Raw genomic sequence first — 21417 nt, 5'->3', positions numbered from 1 at the left:
CAGTTTTTCCACTTACAAAGTCAACCCTGTAAATAGCAAATCCACCGTGGCGCAACACAACTGAACCTTAAAGGGAATGGGAAATGAGACTCTGATTGGTTTAATGCACGTTATGCTTAAAACACACCCATAACTCATTAAGAGAATAAGTACAAGCCTGTTAGATCATGCGCCGGGGCTCACATCGTAGTTTTCCTCCTTAAACAGCAAACTTGAACTCAGACACACCATTTACGCTTTTGCACCATGCGCTTTAGACTTTGTGCCTAGATCAATAAAACAGAGCCCATATTGTGAGAAATTAACTGCAGTTGAACTTGTGGCAATACTAAAAATGAAACACCCATAATCACATATGGTGCCATGACAAACACAAACTGTTGTTGCGTGAACTGGCAGAGGAAACTAGCATCTAGTAATGCAATGACGTTAATCGAAATATGTACTATAACATGTAAAACGAGAACATGAAAGGAACATTTGAAAACCAACTTGTGTAAACACCTTAATCAAATTATTGTCTTATTAATTCAACTATTGGGGTGGCAGAGCAAGAATGTCACTGGTTCAAGTCCCAGCTGGGTTAGTTTGCATTTCAGTATGGAGTTTGCATATTCTCCCCGTGATCGCGTGGGTTTCCTTCAGATGCTCTGGTTTCCTCAACAGTTCAAAGACATGTGCTATAGGTGAATTAAAAAACTAAATTGGCTGTAGTGTATGTGTGTGATTGTGAGAGTGTATGGGTGTTTCCCAGTACTGGGTTGTAGCTGGAAAGGTTGTGTAAAAACATATGCTGGATAAATTGGCGGTTCATTCCCCTGTGGCGACTCCTCGTGAATAAAAAAACGAAGCTGAAGCAAAATTAATGAATTAGATTACTGATGTCAATGTAAACATAGTTACTGAAGAGCCCACAGCAGCAGAAAACCACACTGCTGTCACTTCTATTTTGCTAAGAAACAAACTGAGGCTCCATTTCACTTGGGATACTTCATGATTGGGCTAAAATAGATTGGACAAAGGTTGCTTGGTCTGTCTTGTTTCAATTTCTGCTGCAAAATTTGGATGGTAGAGTCAGCGTTTGGCATATCAACAGCTGAGGCTGCTGGTGATCCCCTTTAGTACCTGTTGAGAAATGTTTAAAAGCCACAACCTATCTGAGCATAATTGAAGACAATGTCCATCCCTTCATGACCACAGTGTAGTCATCTAGTGATGGCTGCTAGTTCCAGCAGGATAATGTTCCATGTCACAAAGCTCAAATCCTCTCAGCTGGTTTGTGAACATAGGGATGAGTCCACTATACCTAATGGCCACCCCTGACATCAGATGTCAATCCAGTAGAGCACCTTTGGGTTGAGCTGGAATGGGAGATTTGCTTAATGTGGACCTTGTTGAATCTAAAGCCCCATTCAGACTACATTTTTTTTTAAATTGCAATTCTTATTGCACATTCCATCAAGAAGCTGCATATATTACAATCTATCAAATTGTCTATTGAATGTTTCACGCAGATGGCAGTTCCCCCATATATTAATTTTTTAAATTAAATTGAATTATCTTTATGTCTATAGAGCTTTTTATAATATAGGTTGTGTCAAAGCAGCTTAAAGTTGATGAACAAAAGAGAATCAAAACTATAAAAGTACATGTGTGTGTTTGTGTGTTTTCTAATCTAAACGAAAATAATAGATTAATGCAGCACAGTCTTCAATCTTTCATTTTTTTTTAAAGGGCACCTAATTTATCCCCTTTTCAAGATTTAAGGTACATCTTTTGTGTCTCCAGAATGTAGAGATGTAAAGTTTTAGCTCAAAGCACCCATCAGGTAATTTATTATACAATCCAGAATATTGGAATTTTCTGCTCTGAACACAGCGTAGCTGTTTTTGTGGCCTGTGCCTTTAATGCTAGTTCTTTTCGCCCACCGTTCCCACGTGCCTGTTAGAGTGTCTCCATCTTTGGCTGTGTCAGATAAACAGCACAGTGACAAACATGAAGGAAGCAGATTTCACGTAGTGTTTGTGAGAAATACTACTGTCAGAACTTCCCAATGATTATTTGATGTATTTGTTGTGGAGTTGATTCAAGCCTTTCTGCCACGATGAGTCACACACAATGTAGTTACAAAGTTCATGCACACAAAATTCATGCACACACACACAAACACACACTCACACAAACAAACACACAGCACGCGCGGTTAACATTGCATTGTTTTTGCATGGCAAATGTGACAAGATACATGTCTATCCACGGCTGTATGGATGTCAGTTATGTTAATGTACAAAATAAACCTGATTCAAGTGCACAAACTGGGATTGAAGCGTCTTTTATAATTGTACGGACATGCAGTTGGGGTGATAAAGTAAAGACGGTAAAATCACTGTATTTCATTACAAACATGCACTGTTTTAAAACTTGTAAAACTCATTTATTCTCACAAACGGGGATTGAAGCGTCTTCTTTTATAATTGTACTGACATGCGGCTGTGGTGATAAAGATGATAAAATGCACTGTTTTAAAAACATTTTAAACTTGTAAAACTTATTCTTGCTCACATTTGATGATGATTGATCATCACAGAGAGCTGAACTGATCTTTTAATCCCGATTGCTTTGCGCACGTCCTGTCTTGTTGATATGATTATACGCAATACTACGGAGACATGTTAATAAATTTGGTGGATGGGGAAACTGCACTCCTACGTCAAGTTGCGGTGGGAAATTTAAAAAAAATTGACTTATTGTCTTGACTTTGTGCACACTTTACCTATACGTAGGTCTGTCCAAACAGCTTCCAAAGGATGATTTTCATTATAGGGTCTCTTTAAAATCTCTGAATGAAAGAGATTCTGTGCTCCTACTGATCAACATCACAATAGGAAAAAATAAAAACTTGGTAGAGTTTCTGTTGAATGTTGTGAAGCTCTGCAGACATAGAATTGGTTGTTGAGCTCTACGACACATGACATGAGATGAAACGATTAAAACGTGCATCCTCATGCCTAGTTGTTGTTTACAAATCCCACAACACACTACATAAATCAAACAGCGCCAAAAATAAACCCCCCAGTAGACTTAAAATGAAAGAATGAACTGAATTTGATTTCATTTTGAGTTTGTTTTTGCAGTTTGAAACAGATAGCCAAAGCCATAGTGTCATTTGCACCGTGTCATTTTTGTTACTGTGTACACATTGTTGGTACCAGTGTCTGTATAGGGCAAATATATAACAAAATAAAGATATGGCGCTCCATAGAGGTACGTCTTGTCAGGTTAGCAACTTACTGGAGAAGGTTGCTTGCCATATTTTTACCAAAAAAAAAAAAAAAAGAAAATTGTGTTTAGAGAGTACATGATAGGTTGGTGGAGTTTTTGAAAACAGTAAAGCCATGTCAACAGCCATATTGACATGCAGCCCAGGACCAGTTACTTACTGAAGCTAAGCAAAGCTAAGCAGAGCTGAGCCTGGTCAGTACCTGGATGGGAGACCACATGGGAAAACTAGGTTGCTAAAGTAGTAAGGCCATCAGGGTGTGCTCAACCTGTAGTATGTGTGAGTCCTAATGTCCCAGTATAGTGGAGGGGACACTATACTGTCAATGAGCATCGTCTTTCAGATGGGAAGTTAAACAGTGGTCCTGACTCTCTGTGGTCATTAAAAATCCATCTTCTGATAAAGAGTAGGGGTGCAACCTCAGTGTCCTGGCCAAATTCCCTCCATGATTGGCCCTTACACATCATGGCCTCCCAATTATTCACCGAATTGGCTCTATCACTGTTTCTCCAGTTCCCCTATAGCTGGTGTGTGGGGAATGCACTGCTGCCATTGTCCTGTGGCTGCAGTCGCATCATCCAAGTGGATGCTGTACACTGGGGATAGAGAGAGACCTCTGTCATGATTGTGAAGTGCTTTGGGTGTACGGCTATACACTATAAATGCGATACATAATTACACATTACATAAACTACAATCCATCCGCTTCATTTTGCCCTCCAATGAAAAACAAAAAAAGACCTTCATTTGAAGTATACCAGAGCCTTAAATCATATGAAATTCAAGCAGTTCTGATGTCAAAACAAGGGTCTAAATAATACTATCAAGGTGTACCTAATAAAAAGGCCAGAGAGAGTCTCTCAAAAATGTAAACAATTATTAGCACACTGGGGGAAGAGTCAGACAAATACCGTTAAGTACCATGAAATATTAGTAGCATTACTGAATGTTTCACACAACCAGAAAAGGCTCATTTTGGCTTGGCGAGGCCAATGGGGTAATTAATGCGGCGTTCAGCAATTATGGCGGCTTGTTTTTGTGTAAACGTCTCACCCAGCAGATCCTTTATTGATGAAATGGCGGTGTTGCCAGAGGTCTCCTGGATGCCTTCCAGCCCCTTTCATTTACATACATACGACACATCCAATTACCAAACAGGGAACTCATCCATAAACAAGAAGTAATAGCCAGACAGCCAGCCATTTCCAGCATCGGTCTGGGGGCCTGAGCTCATGAAGTCTTCACCAGGAATCCTGAGGACGGGTTTTAGATTACTGTTTGTGATTACTGACATCGTAATACTTATTTTGAGGAAATGACTGCAGATGATTGTATTTGCGTTTATCAGTGCTTTTAAGGCTTGAGTCTTATCAGTTATGCCCTGGGACTTGAACCCTTGACCTTTCTGGTTCAATATTTATAATAAAAGCTAAGTCACAATAGCAAAATATGGAGTCACTTCATGAAACGTAAGAGAGATGTAGGGCTTTCTAAAAGCTATTGCTAGATAAAAAGCTAGATAAAAAGTCAAAATTGTGTAATGCAAAGCTGCAGTTGAAAGATAGAAAGTTAAATCGCGGGAGACAAATTCACATTATTAAAAATTAGTTTTTTGAAAGGAAAACTGGCAATTATGGAAAGGAAACTGGCAAATATGACGTCTTTCGAGGTATATAGATACTTTTGAGAAATATAAAGCAATATTATGAGACACAAAATCGCAATAATAAGACAAAAACTCAGGTTTCACTTCACAAATCCTAAATAAAAAGTCACTTTTTTTATAGATATATATAATAATTTTTTATATAAAAATGCTACAGTTATTTTAAGAAATGATGGCAGATGTTTAACAGAGTTTTAAAGGCTTGTATCTTATCAGTTATTTTCCGTGTAAATTGAACTCATGATGACCTTGGTGTAGCCAGCGCATCATCTTAGCTTTCCAGTTCTGCGTGGGATCGGTTTAAAATACAGCAGATTGTTTATCATCCTACACACAAACCAAGATTTAAAACACGATTTATGAGCATATCGAAGTATAAAGTTTGCTGTTTAAAGTACATAAAGTTCTTCTTTTTGTGACACATTTCTGTGATTAACATATACTGATTCTGTATGTATCATTATATTTATTTATTTATTATAATGTGAATATATATTTATTAATAAATGATCAGTTTTCTATTTTGTTTTATTTTTGGTTAAGCTGTAGCCATTCTGCTGTCACTTTTGTAGTTTTCTTTAAATATTTTATATACAGTGCTCAGCACAATTGACTACACCCCATTTTGAAAATGAATATTATGATCAATTTCTCAGTGTATATAGACAATGTATTTTGGTGCATTTAAACAATACAGATTTATTGAACATATATATATTTTTAAAGTAATATTTTAGTCACCAAACATCTTTAGAAATTGAAAACTAATCCAATTAAATTCAAGCAAAATATTCAACTAAATTTTTCCATTATCTTGCTTTTGCCTAAATTTTGTATTCAATATATTTTTACACCATATAAATTTGGTTGTACTAGTTTTTGGACCATTATCGTAAGTTAATTTGTTAGATAAGCCCCAGATTTGACTTTAGTAATTTATATGCACAAAAACAATATTATATAGCTTCCTATTACAAATATTAAATAAAAGAGATTTGTGAGGGGTGTACTTATATATGCTTAGCACTGTAACGTTATTTCATTTGTAATCATTTTAAATTAACTGCTGAAAGTGCCACATTTTCATTTTTCGTTCAAGTTTATTTGGTAACATTTAACTTGAAGGAGATGTTCATAAATCAAATCAAAACACTTTTATTGTCACATCATCAGCAGCACGTGTGCTATGAAAAGCTTAGGTGCTGGCTCCAGACAGTGCAAAATACAGACAGTGCAGATACAACGACAGTGCAAAAATACAACAGCATACCCCCCCCTTCCTCATGTGTATGAGATTCATACCTATGACAACTGTTATTTGGTCAGTTATGTCATTTTAAATGCAAAGATGACATTGTTTGTTATAGAAAAGCATGCACAAAATCTCATTCATATTCATGATGACATTCATGATTATAAAGGTTTTATGATCTTATGAACACCTCTTCAAGTAAAGTATTACAGTTTATTTAACATATTTTTAGTTGTTTTAGTTGCAATTATTATTATCACCAATGAACACAAATATTATTAACAACTGTAAAAATATTGTGTGTAATATTTTATGTAATTAAATATGTTATACAAATAAACTAGTTTTAATTGTTTTATTTTTATTTTAATGCTAATATTGATCATTTTTATTATTAATTCTTGTTAATTATTACTGATTATTACTAATTTTCAGTATTGTTTTTGCTTCTTTGGCGTAGGTTTCTCTGGGTGCTCCAGTTTCCCCCACAGTCCAAAGACAGGCACTATAGGTTTATTGAATAAGCTAAATTGGCCGTAGTGTGTGTGTGTGTGTGTGTGAATGTGAGAGTGTATAGGTCTTTCCCAGTACTAAGTTGCAGCTGGAAGGGCATCAGCTGTGTAAAATAAATGGCTGAATAGTTGCTGAAGGAAAACGAATCAATGAATGTTCTTTTCTTTCTTTTCATCCCTTTATTCATCAGGGGCCGCCACAGCGGAATGAACCGCCAACTTATCCAGCATATGTTTTAATAAGTGAATGTCCTTTTAGCTGCAACCCAACACTGGGAGACATCCGTACACTCCCATTCACACATACACTATGGGGCAATTTTAGCTTACCAAATGCATCTGTAGTGCATGTATTTGGACTTAAATGCCCTGAATGAACATTTTGTTTCTGCAAATAAAATGATCTGCTCTTAAAAATCTTCTGCTATACTTAAAATCTTTTTTTTAAGTCTTTAATTCCCTCTAATCATTTATGCCTCCAAAGATCAATACATAATCTTCCATCCTTAAGCCATTAAAAACTACAATAAGCATCCACTTTATCTCTTCCTCCAGGTTTTACTGGGACCTGATCATGCTTCTTCTAATGGTGGGCAACCTGATCATCATTCCCGTGGGCATCACCTTCTTCAAAGACGAACACACACCCGCCTGGATAGTGTTTAACGTGGTCTCCGACACCTTCTTCCTGGTCGACCTGGTGCTGAACTTCCGCACGGGGATTGTGAAAGAGGACAGTACAGAAATCATCCTGGACCCTCAGCAGATCAAGGTCAGGTACTTGCGCAGCTGGTTTGCCGTGGATTTCCTCTCCTCCATCCCTGTGGATTACATCTTCCTCATTGTGGAGACACGCATCGACTCGGATTTCTACAAGACGGCAAGAGCGTTGAGGATTGTGCGTTTCACCAAAATACTGAGTCTGCTTCGGTTGTTGAGATTGTCCAGGCTCATTAGATACATCCACCAATGGGAGGAGGTAAGACGGTCGTTTTTTAGACTTGTGGTGCAATCAAAATTGTAATATGTAGTAATATGCAAATTAATATGTAGTCAGTGCCAATAGCCTAGTGGGTAAGTGCCACTGTCTTATCCACTAAAAGATTAAAAACCCCTAAAAACATTATGTTAACAAAGTATTATGACTGAATAGTATTCAAAAACAGTAGGGGAGGAGTGCTTGGATGTCCTACTACTTTTTGTGCTGTGCATCCAATGGATAGTTTACTATCCCATGAGGCCAAATGAGAGAATTTATGAATGGGATTTAAGAGACACAACTGACTGTGTTCAGTAGGTAATGTAACTGTAGGTATGTTTCCATCCACCCAGGGCCAGATTAACCCATGGGCAATATGGGAACAGGCCCAGGGGCCAGTGCGCACTCTGGGCCGTTGTGGGGGGAGGGACACAGATTTTGTAATGTCTATTTAGGCTAAGTGCAAATAGCGCACCTCTTTGGAATGAGCTAGTCGAGTGATTCCCACCTATCTCAGTTTGATTGACAGAGACAGCATAACTAAAGAGAATGGCAAATTAGCAGTGTGAGTGGCGTAGCTTATAAAGCGCATGGCAACATGTTTTGACACAATCGATCATGAACCCAGTTCGAATCCAGCATCTGATAAACTCACTCTTCTTTTTTCCCCACTACATATCGGATTTTGCCTACTCTTCATCACGAGGAAGACAAGTAGGAATCATTAATGATTATTATGGAAGACTCAGATTCATAGAACTGAACTGGATTGGAGAGGTGTTATATCCAAATCACATGCACTATAAGTTTGTAGTTATATATTAAAAACACCCTTAAATATAAATTTTAGTACTGCTTCAGTGAACCTGAACAAGTATATTAAAATACATTCATTTTCACTAGTTGTATAAGTATATATTTTTTAAAGTGTGCTTTAAAAATAAGTTAAATCTTTGTAGACTAGAAATATATGTACTGTATATCCTTTATTTAAAAAATGCGGGCAATACATTATAGATTAATTTTATTAAAAAATATGATTTTAATCTTATTATTTAATTCAACTATAGGGGTGCGGCCAGGTAGGGTGTCTACAAGACATTGTGCCCAATGGCCTCTGAATTCTTAATCCAAGTCTGCATCCACCTATTTCTATGCACATTTTGGAATATAGAATAAAAAATGCTTAATGGAGAAGACAAGATGTGCAAACATTTTGAAAACGAGCATAACAAGGATAACCCTTTTATCCTGAAAGAAAAAAGGCAGATAAACCACAATGGAAACACATTTACCAAATAAATTCCAGCATTTTCATCAAAAAAGTCATGTGAATTTTGTGGCTTCAAGAAGCACAAGTATTTTATTATATAAGAAAAAACAGCTGATTGGATTGTTATAACTTGATTGAATGGGTGTTATCAGTGGTTATCATCTGATAGATGTGGGCCAGTAGGGGCCCTCTGCCTTCAGCTATAGATCACATATGGCTGCGGCCAGAAGTTAACAAGAATTATTTATATAATTTATACAATTTTCCATTAATCGCATTTTATTAACATCTACCCCCAGGGAGGGAGCGGGACTCCTTTTCAGCCCTTGGGCTCTATTTTGACGGTCCATGTGCAGAGCGCAAAACGCAGGGCGCAAACGCTTTCAGGGCGTGTCAGAACGCATTTTTGCTAATTTAAGGACGGGAAAATCCGCTTTGCGCCATGGCGCATGGTCTAAAAGGGTTGAGTTTATTTTCTTAATGAGTTATAGGTGTGTTTTGAGAATAAAAAATTAGAGTCTCATCTCCCATACCCTTTAAGAGTCAGCTGCGTCGCGCCTAGCGCATTTGCTATTTACAGGACGTAAAGTAAGTCTAAATGGAAAAACTGAACATTTCACAAGCAAACAGTAAACAGTTTTTTTTAACAGAAAACTGTTAAACAGAGCATCTACTGTGTGAGAATGAGAGATAATGGATCTACTTTCACTTTCGCTCTTGCATAGGGAAACCTTTACGCACAGACATCAATTAGCCTATAAATAATTAATTTTGTTTGTTAAGCGCAAATATTCATTTCAAAACTATTTCTAAATTCAGTTCTAATTTCTAGCAATCGAATAAATGAACAATATTAACGAAGTGTTGTCTAAAACCTGAGCTATATCCTAAAACACATGCTGTGCCCCCATATGGTCTAAAACCTGCAGGTGGGCGAATCTAAGCTTGTTTTTAATAAAACAAATATAAATATGGATATAATAAATAATACTGCTAATAATAATAACATTATACAAAAGCAATTTAATATGAATGGACTGAAAAAGCCCCCCGAGATGAAGAAGGCATAAAAGTATGGTTTTTAAATTTATGTAGGCTAGAAAAAAATGTTTTGTAATATTTTAATCCTTCATATTTATATCCTTATTATATCCTATATATATATATATATATATATATATATATATATATATTATATATAAAATATTTATATATATATATAATATATGTAAAGATATTTGCGTATTGCTCGACATCTTGTGTGTATTAAGCAGTGTGTAAGCGAGGCGCACAAATAACGTGCTCTGCGCTAGACAATAGACCGGCTTTGTTCTGGTCTATTGAAAAATTTATTATAGTTTTTCAAAATAGCAATGCGCCAGCAATGCACTGCAGAACGCCTTCCTTTTTAGACCAAAACGCCTATGGGTGCACATTTGAGCTCAAATGCATTTGCTATTTAAACAACGTGCGGCAAAACGTCAAAACGACTCTTGCGCCAAGTTGAAACTAGCAAACAACAATTGCGTTGCGCCACATTGCGCCGGGTGTATGATAGGGCCTTAGAGGTGTAAAAACACACCCTGCTGAAATAGGGGGGTTTTATGGCTCTTTAAACACAAATAAAGAATAAAACAAGTATTGCACTGTTAACTGCCAGACATTTTAACCACAGCATTACTTTCTAAAGATGGCTTCATCGGTTTCCCAATTTTCAGCTTTTTGATCGAGTTCAGTCAGATTTATTAGTGTAGCGAATCATCTGATTTCATTAATTGTCTCAGGGCATTTTTCATTGAGCAAGTGTAATATTTATTAATAATAATAATTCAAATTCTTATATTCAGTGACAATCCTACCTGCCCATTCTAGTGTGTTGGGCTCATGACTCTCTTGGTAACGTTACAGGTCCTGGCTCTTCACTGTTAACAGCAAAATGGACTAGAGGCTGCTGTTGATGAAGAGCTACAGTACAAGAAAACATTCGGTACATAAACGGTGGTTTGCAGATAGTTGTTTTGCACTGCTCCTAAATAGCTTAACCATAATCTACTGGTCATTTCATCACCTTCATGTGTGGATGTACTCTCGTTGCTGCTGGTTTTAACGACAAATATACTCAGCTTTTTTAATTCTGAACTTTTCAGCGCCACCTTGGCGCGGTTTTTCATCTCTCTCGTATCTCTTAACAAATGATTTTGCTGATGAGCAAGGTGCTGCTGCTGGGAAGTCCAATGATAATTATGTCATCATCAACCTGCGGGCTGCATTCTAATGCTGTGAGACAATAAATAAAAGAGTGGACCTGCGGTAAAAAAAAATATAACAAGGGAGGGTATGGTAAAATAAATAAATCAATGAAAAAAAAAGTGCGACTGCTGGCAGGCAGCTAGGGACACCGGCACTCGCGGCCAAACAACGACCCACCGGAAATGCTCCCGGTCCTCCAGATTAGCCAATCCAGGTCTGTCTACCCCTGCCCCAACTCTAAACCCAACCGTCACGGTAATGTAAAAACCGGTCTGGATCTGGAGTCTTCTCTATTAGCATAGTTGATAAACCATGTGGATGGATTACAACAGCATTCTGAACCTACTAGTAGGCGCAGAAGGCCCACACTGGCTCTTATCTATTAGCTGATAATCACTGATAATGCCCATTCAATGGAGTAATAACATTCGAAGTGGGTGAGAAAAAAGGTATGAAAAAGTGATGATTTTGTTCTCATCTTATTGGACTCTGCTTTATTCACAAATATTTTATGCAATATTCCAGTATTGCACATAAATCTAATGTGCATCTTTAGATGGAAAAATATGTTTGTATAGTACAAAAAAAATAGTAGAAATGAACCACATTGTGCCAAATAAATTCACAATTACTAAATGCAAAGCCACACTTGAGAGATTTTGTAAATGGTAAATTAAATGATCAGCTACATTCTGAGATATAACGATGCTATTATTACCGTCGTATTGCGGTAACAAAAAATCATGTGATGTAATATAACTTGTCAATTATGAAACTGAAAGTTACATTATGTGTATTACAATTACAATTATGAGAAACAAAATCATGATTTCAAGATAAGAACTATGAAATATACAAGCCACAACTGCTATTAAATAAATGAAAAAGTCAAATTATAAGAAAAAAATTACGGATGAGACATAAAACAAACATTTAAGAAGGAATTGACGTAGCAGTTATGGGATAAATACTTTTAGTTTTGTAATATAAAGCTCCATTATCTAATATGAAGTCAATAAAAAAGTCAATATTATGAGAAAGAATTCACAATTCCAAGATCAAAATTCCCTTTGTGAAATCCAGAGCCACAACTCTAGAATAGAGCCACAATTAGAGGTAAAACATCAGACTGTGACATATAAAGTAAAAGTTGTGAGATTTTTTTTAATTTTTAAATATTAGCTACTTTGGTCACACTTTACAATAAGGTTTATTAGTTAATGTTAAGTAATGCATTTACTAACGTGAACAAACAATGAACAATACATTTACTACAGTATTTATTCATGTTATTAAATGTAAGTGATGAAAATACAGTTGTTCATTGTTAGTTCATGTTAACTCATGGTGCATTAACTAATGTTAACAAGCATGAGCTTGAATGTTAATAATGCATTAGTATTTGTTCAATTATGATTAATAAATGCTGCACAAGTGTTGTTCATGATTAGTTCATGTTAGTAAATGCATTAACTAATGAACCTTATTGTAAAGTGTTACCACTACTTTATTAAAAATAAAGTCATAGATACAAGAAAGTTACTTTTTGTTGTATTTTTTCATTGTAATGTATTCTAAGATTTTCATACAATCTATAAATGTTGAAAATTAGATTTGAACTATTATATGAACCTATACTGTGCCTTATAATGTCAAAAGTGTGGTATGTAACATACAGTAATTCACATTTTATGACTTAAATTTAAAATTATGAGTCATATTCTTGGTGCGAAACCACGGTTGAGAGATATAAAGCCATGTAAGATATAAAAAACACATTATCAGATGTAAATTTGAAATTATTGCCACTTTTGAAGTGCCAATTACGAGGAACTGTGTGCAAGTGTCACATTGTAAGACATAAAATGGCAGTTAAAACCTAAAAAGTCCGATTTAACAACATAAAGCAACATTATAAAGAATAAAGTTGCAATTACATGAAACAAAAGTCACAACTGCGAGATAAGGAGTCACTTTGGGAAATACTGAGTTAAAATTGGGAGTCACAGTTTAAAGGGATAGTTCACCCAAAAATGAATTCTGATTTCTGCTCGTCTACCTATTTAAAATGAGCTGAAACACAATTCTTGAAATGTATTTGGGGCAACTTAAAGGGTCACGAAATACCAAAACACATTTTTTGAGCTGTTGACAGTCGTATATGTGTCCCACACTGCTAAAAACACTATTAAGACACCTATATTTCACTAAAAAGTGTAAATTGGTTGTTTTTGCGTTATTTCAAGCAAATTCGTACTTCCTGTTTGAAACGAATTTTTAAAGCTGCTTCACGGTCATGAGATAATAGCGTTGTATTCCAGCGTGCAGACTGGGCGTCTGTGCCAGAGTGAGTCTTATTACGTCTTACAGTGTGATGCATTAATGCATGAGTAAGGCTTGGTTCAAACCAATCAGCGCGCTCCATTATGCAACTTCATTAATATTCATTACTGTCACAGTGTTTAGACGACAGAGACGCCACGTTGTATTGGCAAAACAAGCGTAAAGTGTTGCTTTTATAGTTTGCAGCAGTTATGTTTTGTTTTTATTTTCTCTCTGTGAGAGCTCAGCTGGAGTCACGTGTGGATTAACAGTGTACGCGACGCTCGACAACAATAACTTGCGTGTCTAAGGAGGAACATTGTTTACCTGAGAGCTGTTCTCATCTGCAAACGCTGAGATCCGGATTTGCTTGTAGTCTCCTCTTAATAAAGACGCGGGTCTAGTTGCTGGTGATTGTCCTGTCTCTACAGATTTGGTAAGTGAGCGACCAGTGCTCTTTGTTTATTCAGTTTGTTTGTATCGAACTAAGTTAACTATTGCACCGAGTGTAAACATGTTAGCACCACAACCAAACTTTAACCTCGTGTAGGATTTTCACCGTATTTAGTGACCGGAATAACACACGCGGCTTTCTGACGCTACCTGCCGTGCGCATCTAAGTTTCAGGGAAATGCGAAGGGTTTTTTTCTCTCATTCACCGTGCGGTATCAAACATTGCATGAAAAATACACGCTTAGAGCTGTTCCTCGAATCAAATATCTCGTTTGTCGCGAGGGGCATGAATGAATTCCCTGAATGAAAGAGCCAAACTGCAGTTAAAGTCCACCATTTAATAATTTGGCAAATAATTCGACTACAGATGTCCATGTAAACACCATCACTTTCTCCCGTGTTTGTGTGTGTGTGTGTTTTGACTCTGAAACTCGCACGTGCCCAAATAGACACTCCCACACCATCCCACTTTTCTTCCTCTGACACTCCCCCCTAAACAGAGCTGGACACGCCCACTTTTCTGACTTTTCTGAAACAAGGGGGTTTCATGGCCCTTTAATTGCTTTATGTTCAGTTCACTTAAATATGTTATGTTAAGCTGTTAGTCGTGATTGTGTGGAACACTGCATTTTCTTACAGTGCACTTGTTCTAAACCTGTGACTTTCATTACCGCTTTGAACACAAATATTTTGAAGGAAGCTGAAAACCTGTGACCATAGAATTTGTTTATACTTCTATGGAAGTTAATGGTTCCAGTTTTTTTTTTTTAGCGTACTTGAAAATATCTTCTTTAGCTTTCAAAAAAAAAAAAAACAGAAACTAGAACCACATGAAGGAGAGTAAATGATGAGAGCATTTTTGACTGAACTATCCCTTTAATATATAGATATAAATCCAGAATGTGAGATTTTAAAGTCGCAATTGCAATGGGAAGACATTATTGATACATTCTAGGCCACCTTGCAAGATAAAAAGCCACAGTATGAGATATATAAGTCACAAAATGTACAATTTAAAGATACAGTATAGTCACAATTTTTAGATGTTTTGAAATATAAAGCAAGACTAGACGGTGTATATAGACACTGATAAAAAAAAAAACTAGAACTGAGAGATATGAAGTCAATCTATGAGATTAAAAAACACATTATGATGTAAATACTCTATATTATGTGGAATAAAAGTGGCAGGTATGAGATTCAAAACAAAGTGGGAGGGAAGCAAGATTTTTGACCTCGTATTGTGGATTGTAGGTGTTGGAAAGAAACATAGCTGTTATATAAACCTTCTTTGATATTCCCGTATTAATAATGGAGATGGCCAAAGTTCTTTTGGTGGTCCTGAAGTAATATTTCTGCCAAACATTTTTCATTCCCTGAACACAACAACAACGTAATAAAAACCACAAAAAGGTACTTGAAATTTCAACTTCAAATAAATGTTATGCAATTGTTTACTTCTTGTTGCTTTAAAGTTGCAGATTTGATGCAATTTTTAAGGCAATTAATTAAGTGTGCATCAAATTGATCAAAAGTGACAATTTGGAGATCTAAAAAAATGCTGGGTTGTCGTTACCCAATGTTGGGTTAAATATGGACACATCCAACTATTGGGATTTAAGGTATAGTCAAAATTCATAGATATATACGCTAGATATCGCATAGGGATCCTGAGCATGCGTCAATAGCGCCGCCACATTGGTACAGTGCTCCCAGGACAAATGTCATTCAACCGCACTAGTCAAGACAAGTGTTATTACGTGAAGATGCGGGACTTTAGCGCTGTTTACGGGTGTAGTAACGAGCTAACAAAGAAAACAAAGCACAAAGGCAGAACATTTCATAGGTAAGATTAAGTTTTTTTTCTGTTTTTGTATGTTCTGAACTTTTGTGCTAATCAGGTAACGTTATTGATGATAACAGTCACTTACTGCACTCATCATACGGCAAAGCAGCTTCAACTCGCACTAAACACTCGGCTTAAGCTAGTTTTGTTGAATAAAATCAGCAAACAATGCAAAAGAAATATGACAACGAGATACTGCGCTTCCATTGTCGGATAACGTTAGTGATAGAGTCGTTCGAGGGATTCATTCACAAACGAATCGCTCCCTCCGTCAGTATGAGAAGTGAAAGGAGGAGAGGAGGTGTGTTTCAGGACATGATTAGATCAAATTTAACAGGGAGGGTGAATAGTACATTTCTGTACACACAAACACAAGCTTTTTGTCAGGAATGCCCGTGCGGTCACTGATCCATCAATGTAGAAAAGTGATGTAAAATTATAATTTTCGTAATTAGAAAAAAAAATTACATACTAACAGCCAGGAAAACTCCCGATCATAGATATATGTGTATATGTGTATATCTCTGGCTTTGGATGGCCACAGTCCTCCACTGTACCCTGGTCCCGCATTCATTTCAAAGGAGGGCTACCCTGTAGCAAGATGGCGGTGCTATTGATGCATTCCGTCCAATAGACAAAAATAGGCCAGGCGACATCTAATGTATATATCTATGGTCAAAATTGAATTAAAATTAATCCAATGTTGGGTTTGACCTGACATTGGTTAATAAAAACCCAGCATTATTTAGAGTAGAGATTTACATTTAAAGGTACCATGAAGTGCTTTGAACTTTTTTATTTATTGTTTGACGTAATCTCAATGGAAACACAAAGAGAGGGTGGGACATAGTGTAGCCCCACCTCTTTTTTAAAAACAGCGAATAGCGTTTTGTGTTTTTATCACAGCTCTGCCAGTGAGAGGGGCTTAGCATTGAAAAGAAGAAATAAACATATTTAATTCATGAAGTATTCTTCAAGAGACTGGAATACAAGTACATACAGTTACAAAGTGATAGAACATTCATTCATTCGTTCATTTTCTTTTCAGCTTATACCCTTATATATATATATATACACACACACACACACACACACACACATATATATATATATATATATATAAATATATATATATGTGTGTGTATATATATATATATATATATATATATATATATATATATATATATATATGTATATATATATATATATGTATATATATATATATATATATATATATGTATATATATATATATATATATATATTGGGACTAGAATAATAATAAATAATTATGTAAATCTGACCAAATGTTTTATGAGATTTTACATGTAAAAAAAAATGAGAAAAAGTTACATTTCTCAGTAGTGTGGCGATAACATCACTACTTTTTAAACCAAATAGCTTTTTAGTATGAAAGCAAGTTTTTTAGTCAAGTAGAGCAGTAGCGTCCGCACAAGCTACATTTACCGACCGCGGATCAATAAGTGACGACACCAGCCTTCACGGAGCTGTAAGGCTGGTGTCTAGCCGACAATTGAATGATGATTTTTTCTTTTTCTTCCTATTTAACGGTGGTCGACAACAAACGTTTTTGGTGTGTTACTGCCACCTCTCACTCTGGGGTGCATTTTCAAAACTATTGTTAGCCAACTAAGGTCACAAGTTGTGTCGTTACAAACATAGTTTGTTGATTTGGCATTTTCCAAATCCATCGTTTCAGCGAACAAGTCGCAAACTTGTACACTTGCAGGGACACCTCTAGAGCTGTAGTTAGAAACATAGTTCGTGGCTGTGTTCTATTCCTAGTTATCCACCCTATGCCCTATTCATTTAGAACATTCTAAAATGTAAACTTGGAATTATTTTTAAAAAGCATTTAAGTCATCTCTCTTTGGTGTAATTTGCTTTCAAAGTATTTTTACAGTTGCACTTTCAAAACATTGATGTCATTTGGGACACAGCCGTGGCTTATGACGAAAGCTATAGGTGGCCTATTATTTAAAAGCAGAATTTACTTTATGTCTCAAAAGCTTGCGAGAACAAAACACATAGCATACGTTATTGCATTACTGTTTACATCTGTCAAATTGTAAAAGTAGACTTTTCAAAAACCTAAAATTAAATAAACAATATTCTACTTAATAAAAATACTACTACTAATAATAATAATCATTAATGTTGTTATTAATATAATTGTTTAAGTATGATTTTTTCATTTCCTAATAAATAATAAATATTAACTTTCATTTATTAATTAATAACCTCATTATTTATTTAATTATTTGTTTATTTATACGATTTATATATGATATTAGAATATGTGTTAGCTTTAGTAAGTGATTTTATGTATTAGAATAAAATATGTAATGTTCTCAGTAATATTACTAAAGGAATAATAGGCCCTAAATGTGCCATTTACATATATTTCAAATTAATATGGAGAATAATTGCATGTTTTTACCAAAAATAATATTGGATTTTTTTTAATGCGTGTTTGTGTAAAACAATATAATTTGCACAAACAAAATATGTGTTTCCTCTCTAAAATAGTTGTTACCACCCCATTTAGGGCATCATTATGGATGTTTTATGTTATAACTAGCATGGTTCAAACGATGGATCTGCAACAGAGAAACTACAAATTTTGGGGAACAATCAACACTACATCATTCTTTTCCCAAATAATGCATCATACTATGATAGTTGAGCCACAATTTACATCGTTGTTTGGGAAACGCACCCCTGATTGGTGACGTCGCCAATCAAGTAAGCTAATACAAGAAACTTGCTTGATGGAAAGATGACTGAGGGAGGAGTAGTAAAGGCTAAAGTATACTATGGTAATTACTGTTCTTGATAGTCTTGATAGTTACTAATAATACTCTTTAAGTAATTCATTAATAAAGAAGAGTTGTAATATTATATACTCAATGCTTATTCCTAAATACTTCCCTTTACCATAGGTTACTAGTGCATTTTAAATGTGCCTGGTTTTATTGGATTAATATACACTTTAGTTTGTTTCTGTTTAGTACAACGTATTATTTGCAGTAAATATTTGAACTGAACAATTATCTCATATGTTTCATTGACAGTTTTATTGATCACTAAGATATGATTGACTTAGATTTAAGTTGCTTCGAGTTAAAAATGAAAAACTGCAAAAATAGCTTTGATGTAGATAAGCTACTTTTGCCAAGTAGCTTTTAGCTTAGTTTGCTACATTTCCCAGAAGGTGGCTTTTAGGGTAGTTAAGCTGCATTTTAATTAGAGTAGCTAGCTTAGCTCACTACATTTTTCAAGTAGCTTGCCCAACACTGCCATATATAACACTATACATATTTATAACCATATTAAACCCTGAGAGTGTTCATGACAGCATAATACTTTTAGTGTTGTTGTTTTGGTGGTCAAAAGTGCATCAACATGTGGATGTCAAATGGACAGGTTTTGACATGTGTTAGACAAGTGTTTTTGATGTCGTTTTGACATGAAGATCTAATTTGGGCAACGTATGTCTTTTAAAATAGTACATCACAGATTAGTGTAACAAAAAAACGAATCATTATCCCTAAAAACACCGAAAACTTCAATACATCTGAGTAATAAATGAGACGAAATTTAATTAAATATATTTAGATTCAATGAGGCACGCATATGTATTACACAAACTACTAAAAATGCAGACACCGTTGTTAGTCAATGCATAATTGGCACCCTGCAGTTAAATGATTGGTAAGAGATAACAGCCCTTGAAACAGATCAGCAAATCTAATATTGTTTTAGGGCCAACAAGGGTTTTCATCCAGTTGCAAATCACACTCAGCAAGAACAGACAGAAATCCCAACTAACTTCACACTGGAAATTCAGCGATGTTTCTCCGTCGCATAGATTTAATTTCAGCTCTACTAAAGAATTGCTACTTCCAATTCCAAAACCAAGCGCCAATTATCCACAATTGCAGGCAGCAACCTAACCATTGTTTGTCCACGACAAAGTTAAAAGCGTGCACCATGACCCTTTAATTGCTTCGATCACTCAAGCCAATCGGCCCTCAACCTGGCATGCTAACGGAAATCTATTGGATTACACGCTTTAATTACGCCTATTTGGGAATGTCGTCTTTTTGTCCAATGGGGGAGTTGGCGAATCGTTGCTATTATGGATTGTGGGAAACATCAGCCTCTCTTTCGGCCTCCCACTGATCTCTTAGGAACTATTAGTGACATTAGCAGAAGAGATACAGTACCTTATGTAATACATGCCAAACGTTTCACTGCTAAAAACCAGCTTAAGGACAATGTGGCCTAGAACTGAGTGAGGATTAAATCTTAATTGTGACCCAATGCGGCATATTCTAGTTCTGCTGTCATGGTTGGTGCATCTCTGACCTCTTTTTCTTCTTTTTTTTTTTCCTCTAGATTTTTCACATGACCTATGACCTGGCTAGTGCCATGGTGCGCATTGTAAATCTCATTGGGATGATGTTGTTGCTGTGCCACTGGGACGGGTGTTTGCAGTTCCTGGTGCCCATGTTGCAGGATTTCCCTTCAGACTGCTGGGTGGCCAAAAACAAAATGGTGGTAAGTTTTTACAAGCCAGTCCATGTGTTTTTACTTTTGTTTTTCATTGGCAGAGCTTGTCGTGATGTATTAAATGGACATTTCACCTCAACATGAAAATGTCCTCATCATTTACTCACACACTGCAAAAAAATGCTTTTCTGATTTAGAGATTTGATCTTGTTTATAATCTAATTCTCGAAAAACTCACTAAAATCCTTCCAAAAATTCTAGACAAGTAAAAAGTATAGTTTTGTTTTCAGAAATAAATAAAAATTTGGTGAATTTTTTCCTTATTTATAGCTAAATAATTCTCTAGTGGGGAAGAAGAGAAATAATCTTAGTATAAACCAAAATCAAGTTTATTTTGTTTACTCTATTGGAAGATTATTTCCCCCTTTTCATGATAACTTAACCTAATTTTGACTTATTATTTACAAAAACAGCACAATATTTTCTTCTTGTCTAGAAAATGCTTCTTGATTTAAGGATTTTTAGATATTTAGACTAGAAACAGCACAACAACTCTAGGCAAGAAAATTCAAGTAGTTCTGTTCTGTACCATAGTAAAAACAAAAATACAAAGTAAGTCAATTACTGTTTTTTTTCCAACATTATTCAAAATATCTTCTTTTTTTAGTTTCAAAACTCAAGGTTTGGAACAAGCAGAAGATGAGTAAATATTGACAGAATTTCTGAATTATTTGTTTAATACCAGGTATAAAAATTACCATGAAATGGAAGTGAAGATCGTCTATTTTTTCTGCGATCATGACGTACATCCACTTGAAACGGTCCTAAAATAAAAAAATTAAAATAAAAAAATGAACGGTGGTGCATGATTTTGTCCTTTGGGAACCAATTGGATTGTTGGCATATGGGTGTTGCTAACAAAATGAAAGAAGATAGAGGAATAAATAAAGGCAGAACAGAAACAAGACAATTTGATAGCCCCTCCTGAAAGACATTCCATGTGCCCCAGACATGAAGAAATGTTGTTTCTTGGGGGAGGGAAGGTTATAA

The 21417-nt window shown here is 35.6% G+C and overlaps 1 protein-coding gene across 1 annotated transcript in view; it reads left to right on the top strand.

Moving 5' to 3' along the window:
• hcn4l (hyperpolarization activated cyclic nucleotide-gated potassium channel 4l) overlaps positions 1-21417 on the top strand; it is a 109168-nt gene that overhangs the window by 35884 nt on the left and 51867 nt on the right. The window contains exons 2-3 of the mRNA XM_679638.10: positions 7266-7689; positions 20254-20415. Of these exons, the coding sequence (XP_684730.6) occupies positions 7266-7689; positions 20254-20415 (586 nt within the window). The remainder of the gene's footprint in view (positions 1-7265; positions 7690-20253; positions 20416-21417) is intronic.

This window comes from Danio rerio, chromosome 25, assembly GCF_049306965.1.
Source record: "Danio rerio strain Tuebingen ecotype United States chromosome 25, GRCz12tu, whole genome shotgun sequence".
Taxonomy (NCBI): domain Eukaryota; kingdom Metazoa; phylum Chordata; class Actinopteri; order Cypriniformes; family Danionidae; genus Danio; species Danio rerio.
The sequence above is the reverse complement of the archived record's forward strand: the minus strand, read 5'-3'. Positions and strand labels throughout refer to the sequence as shown.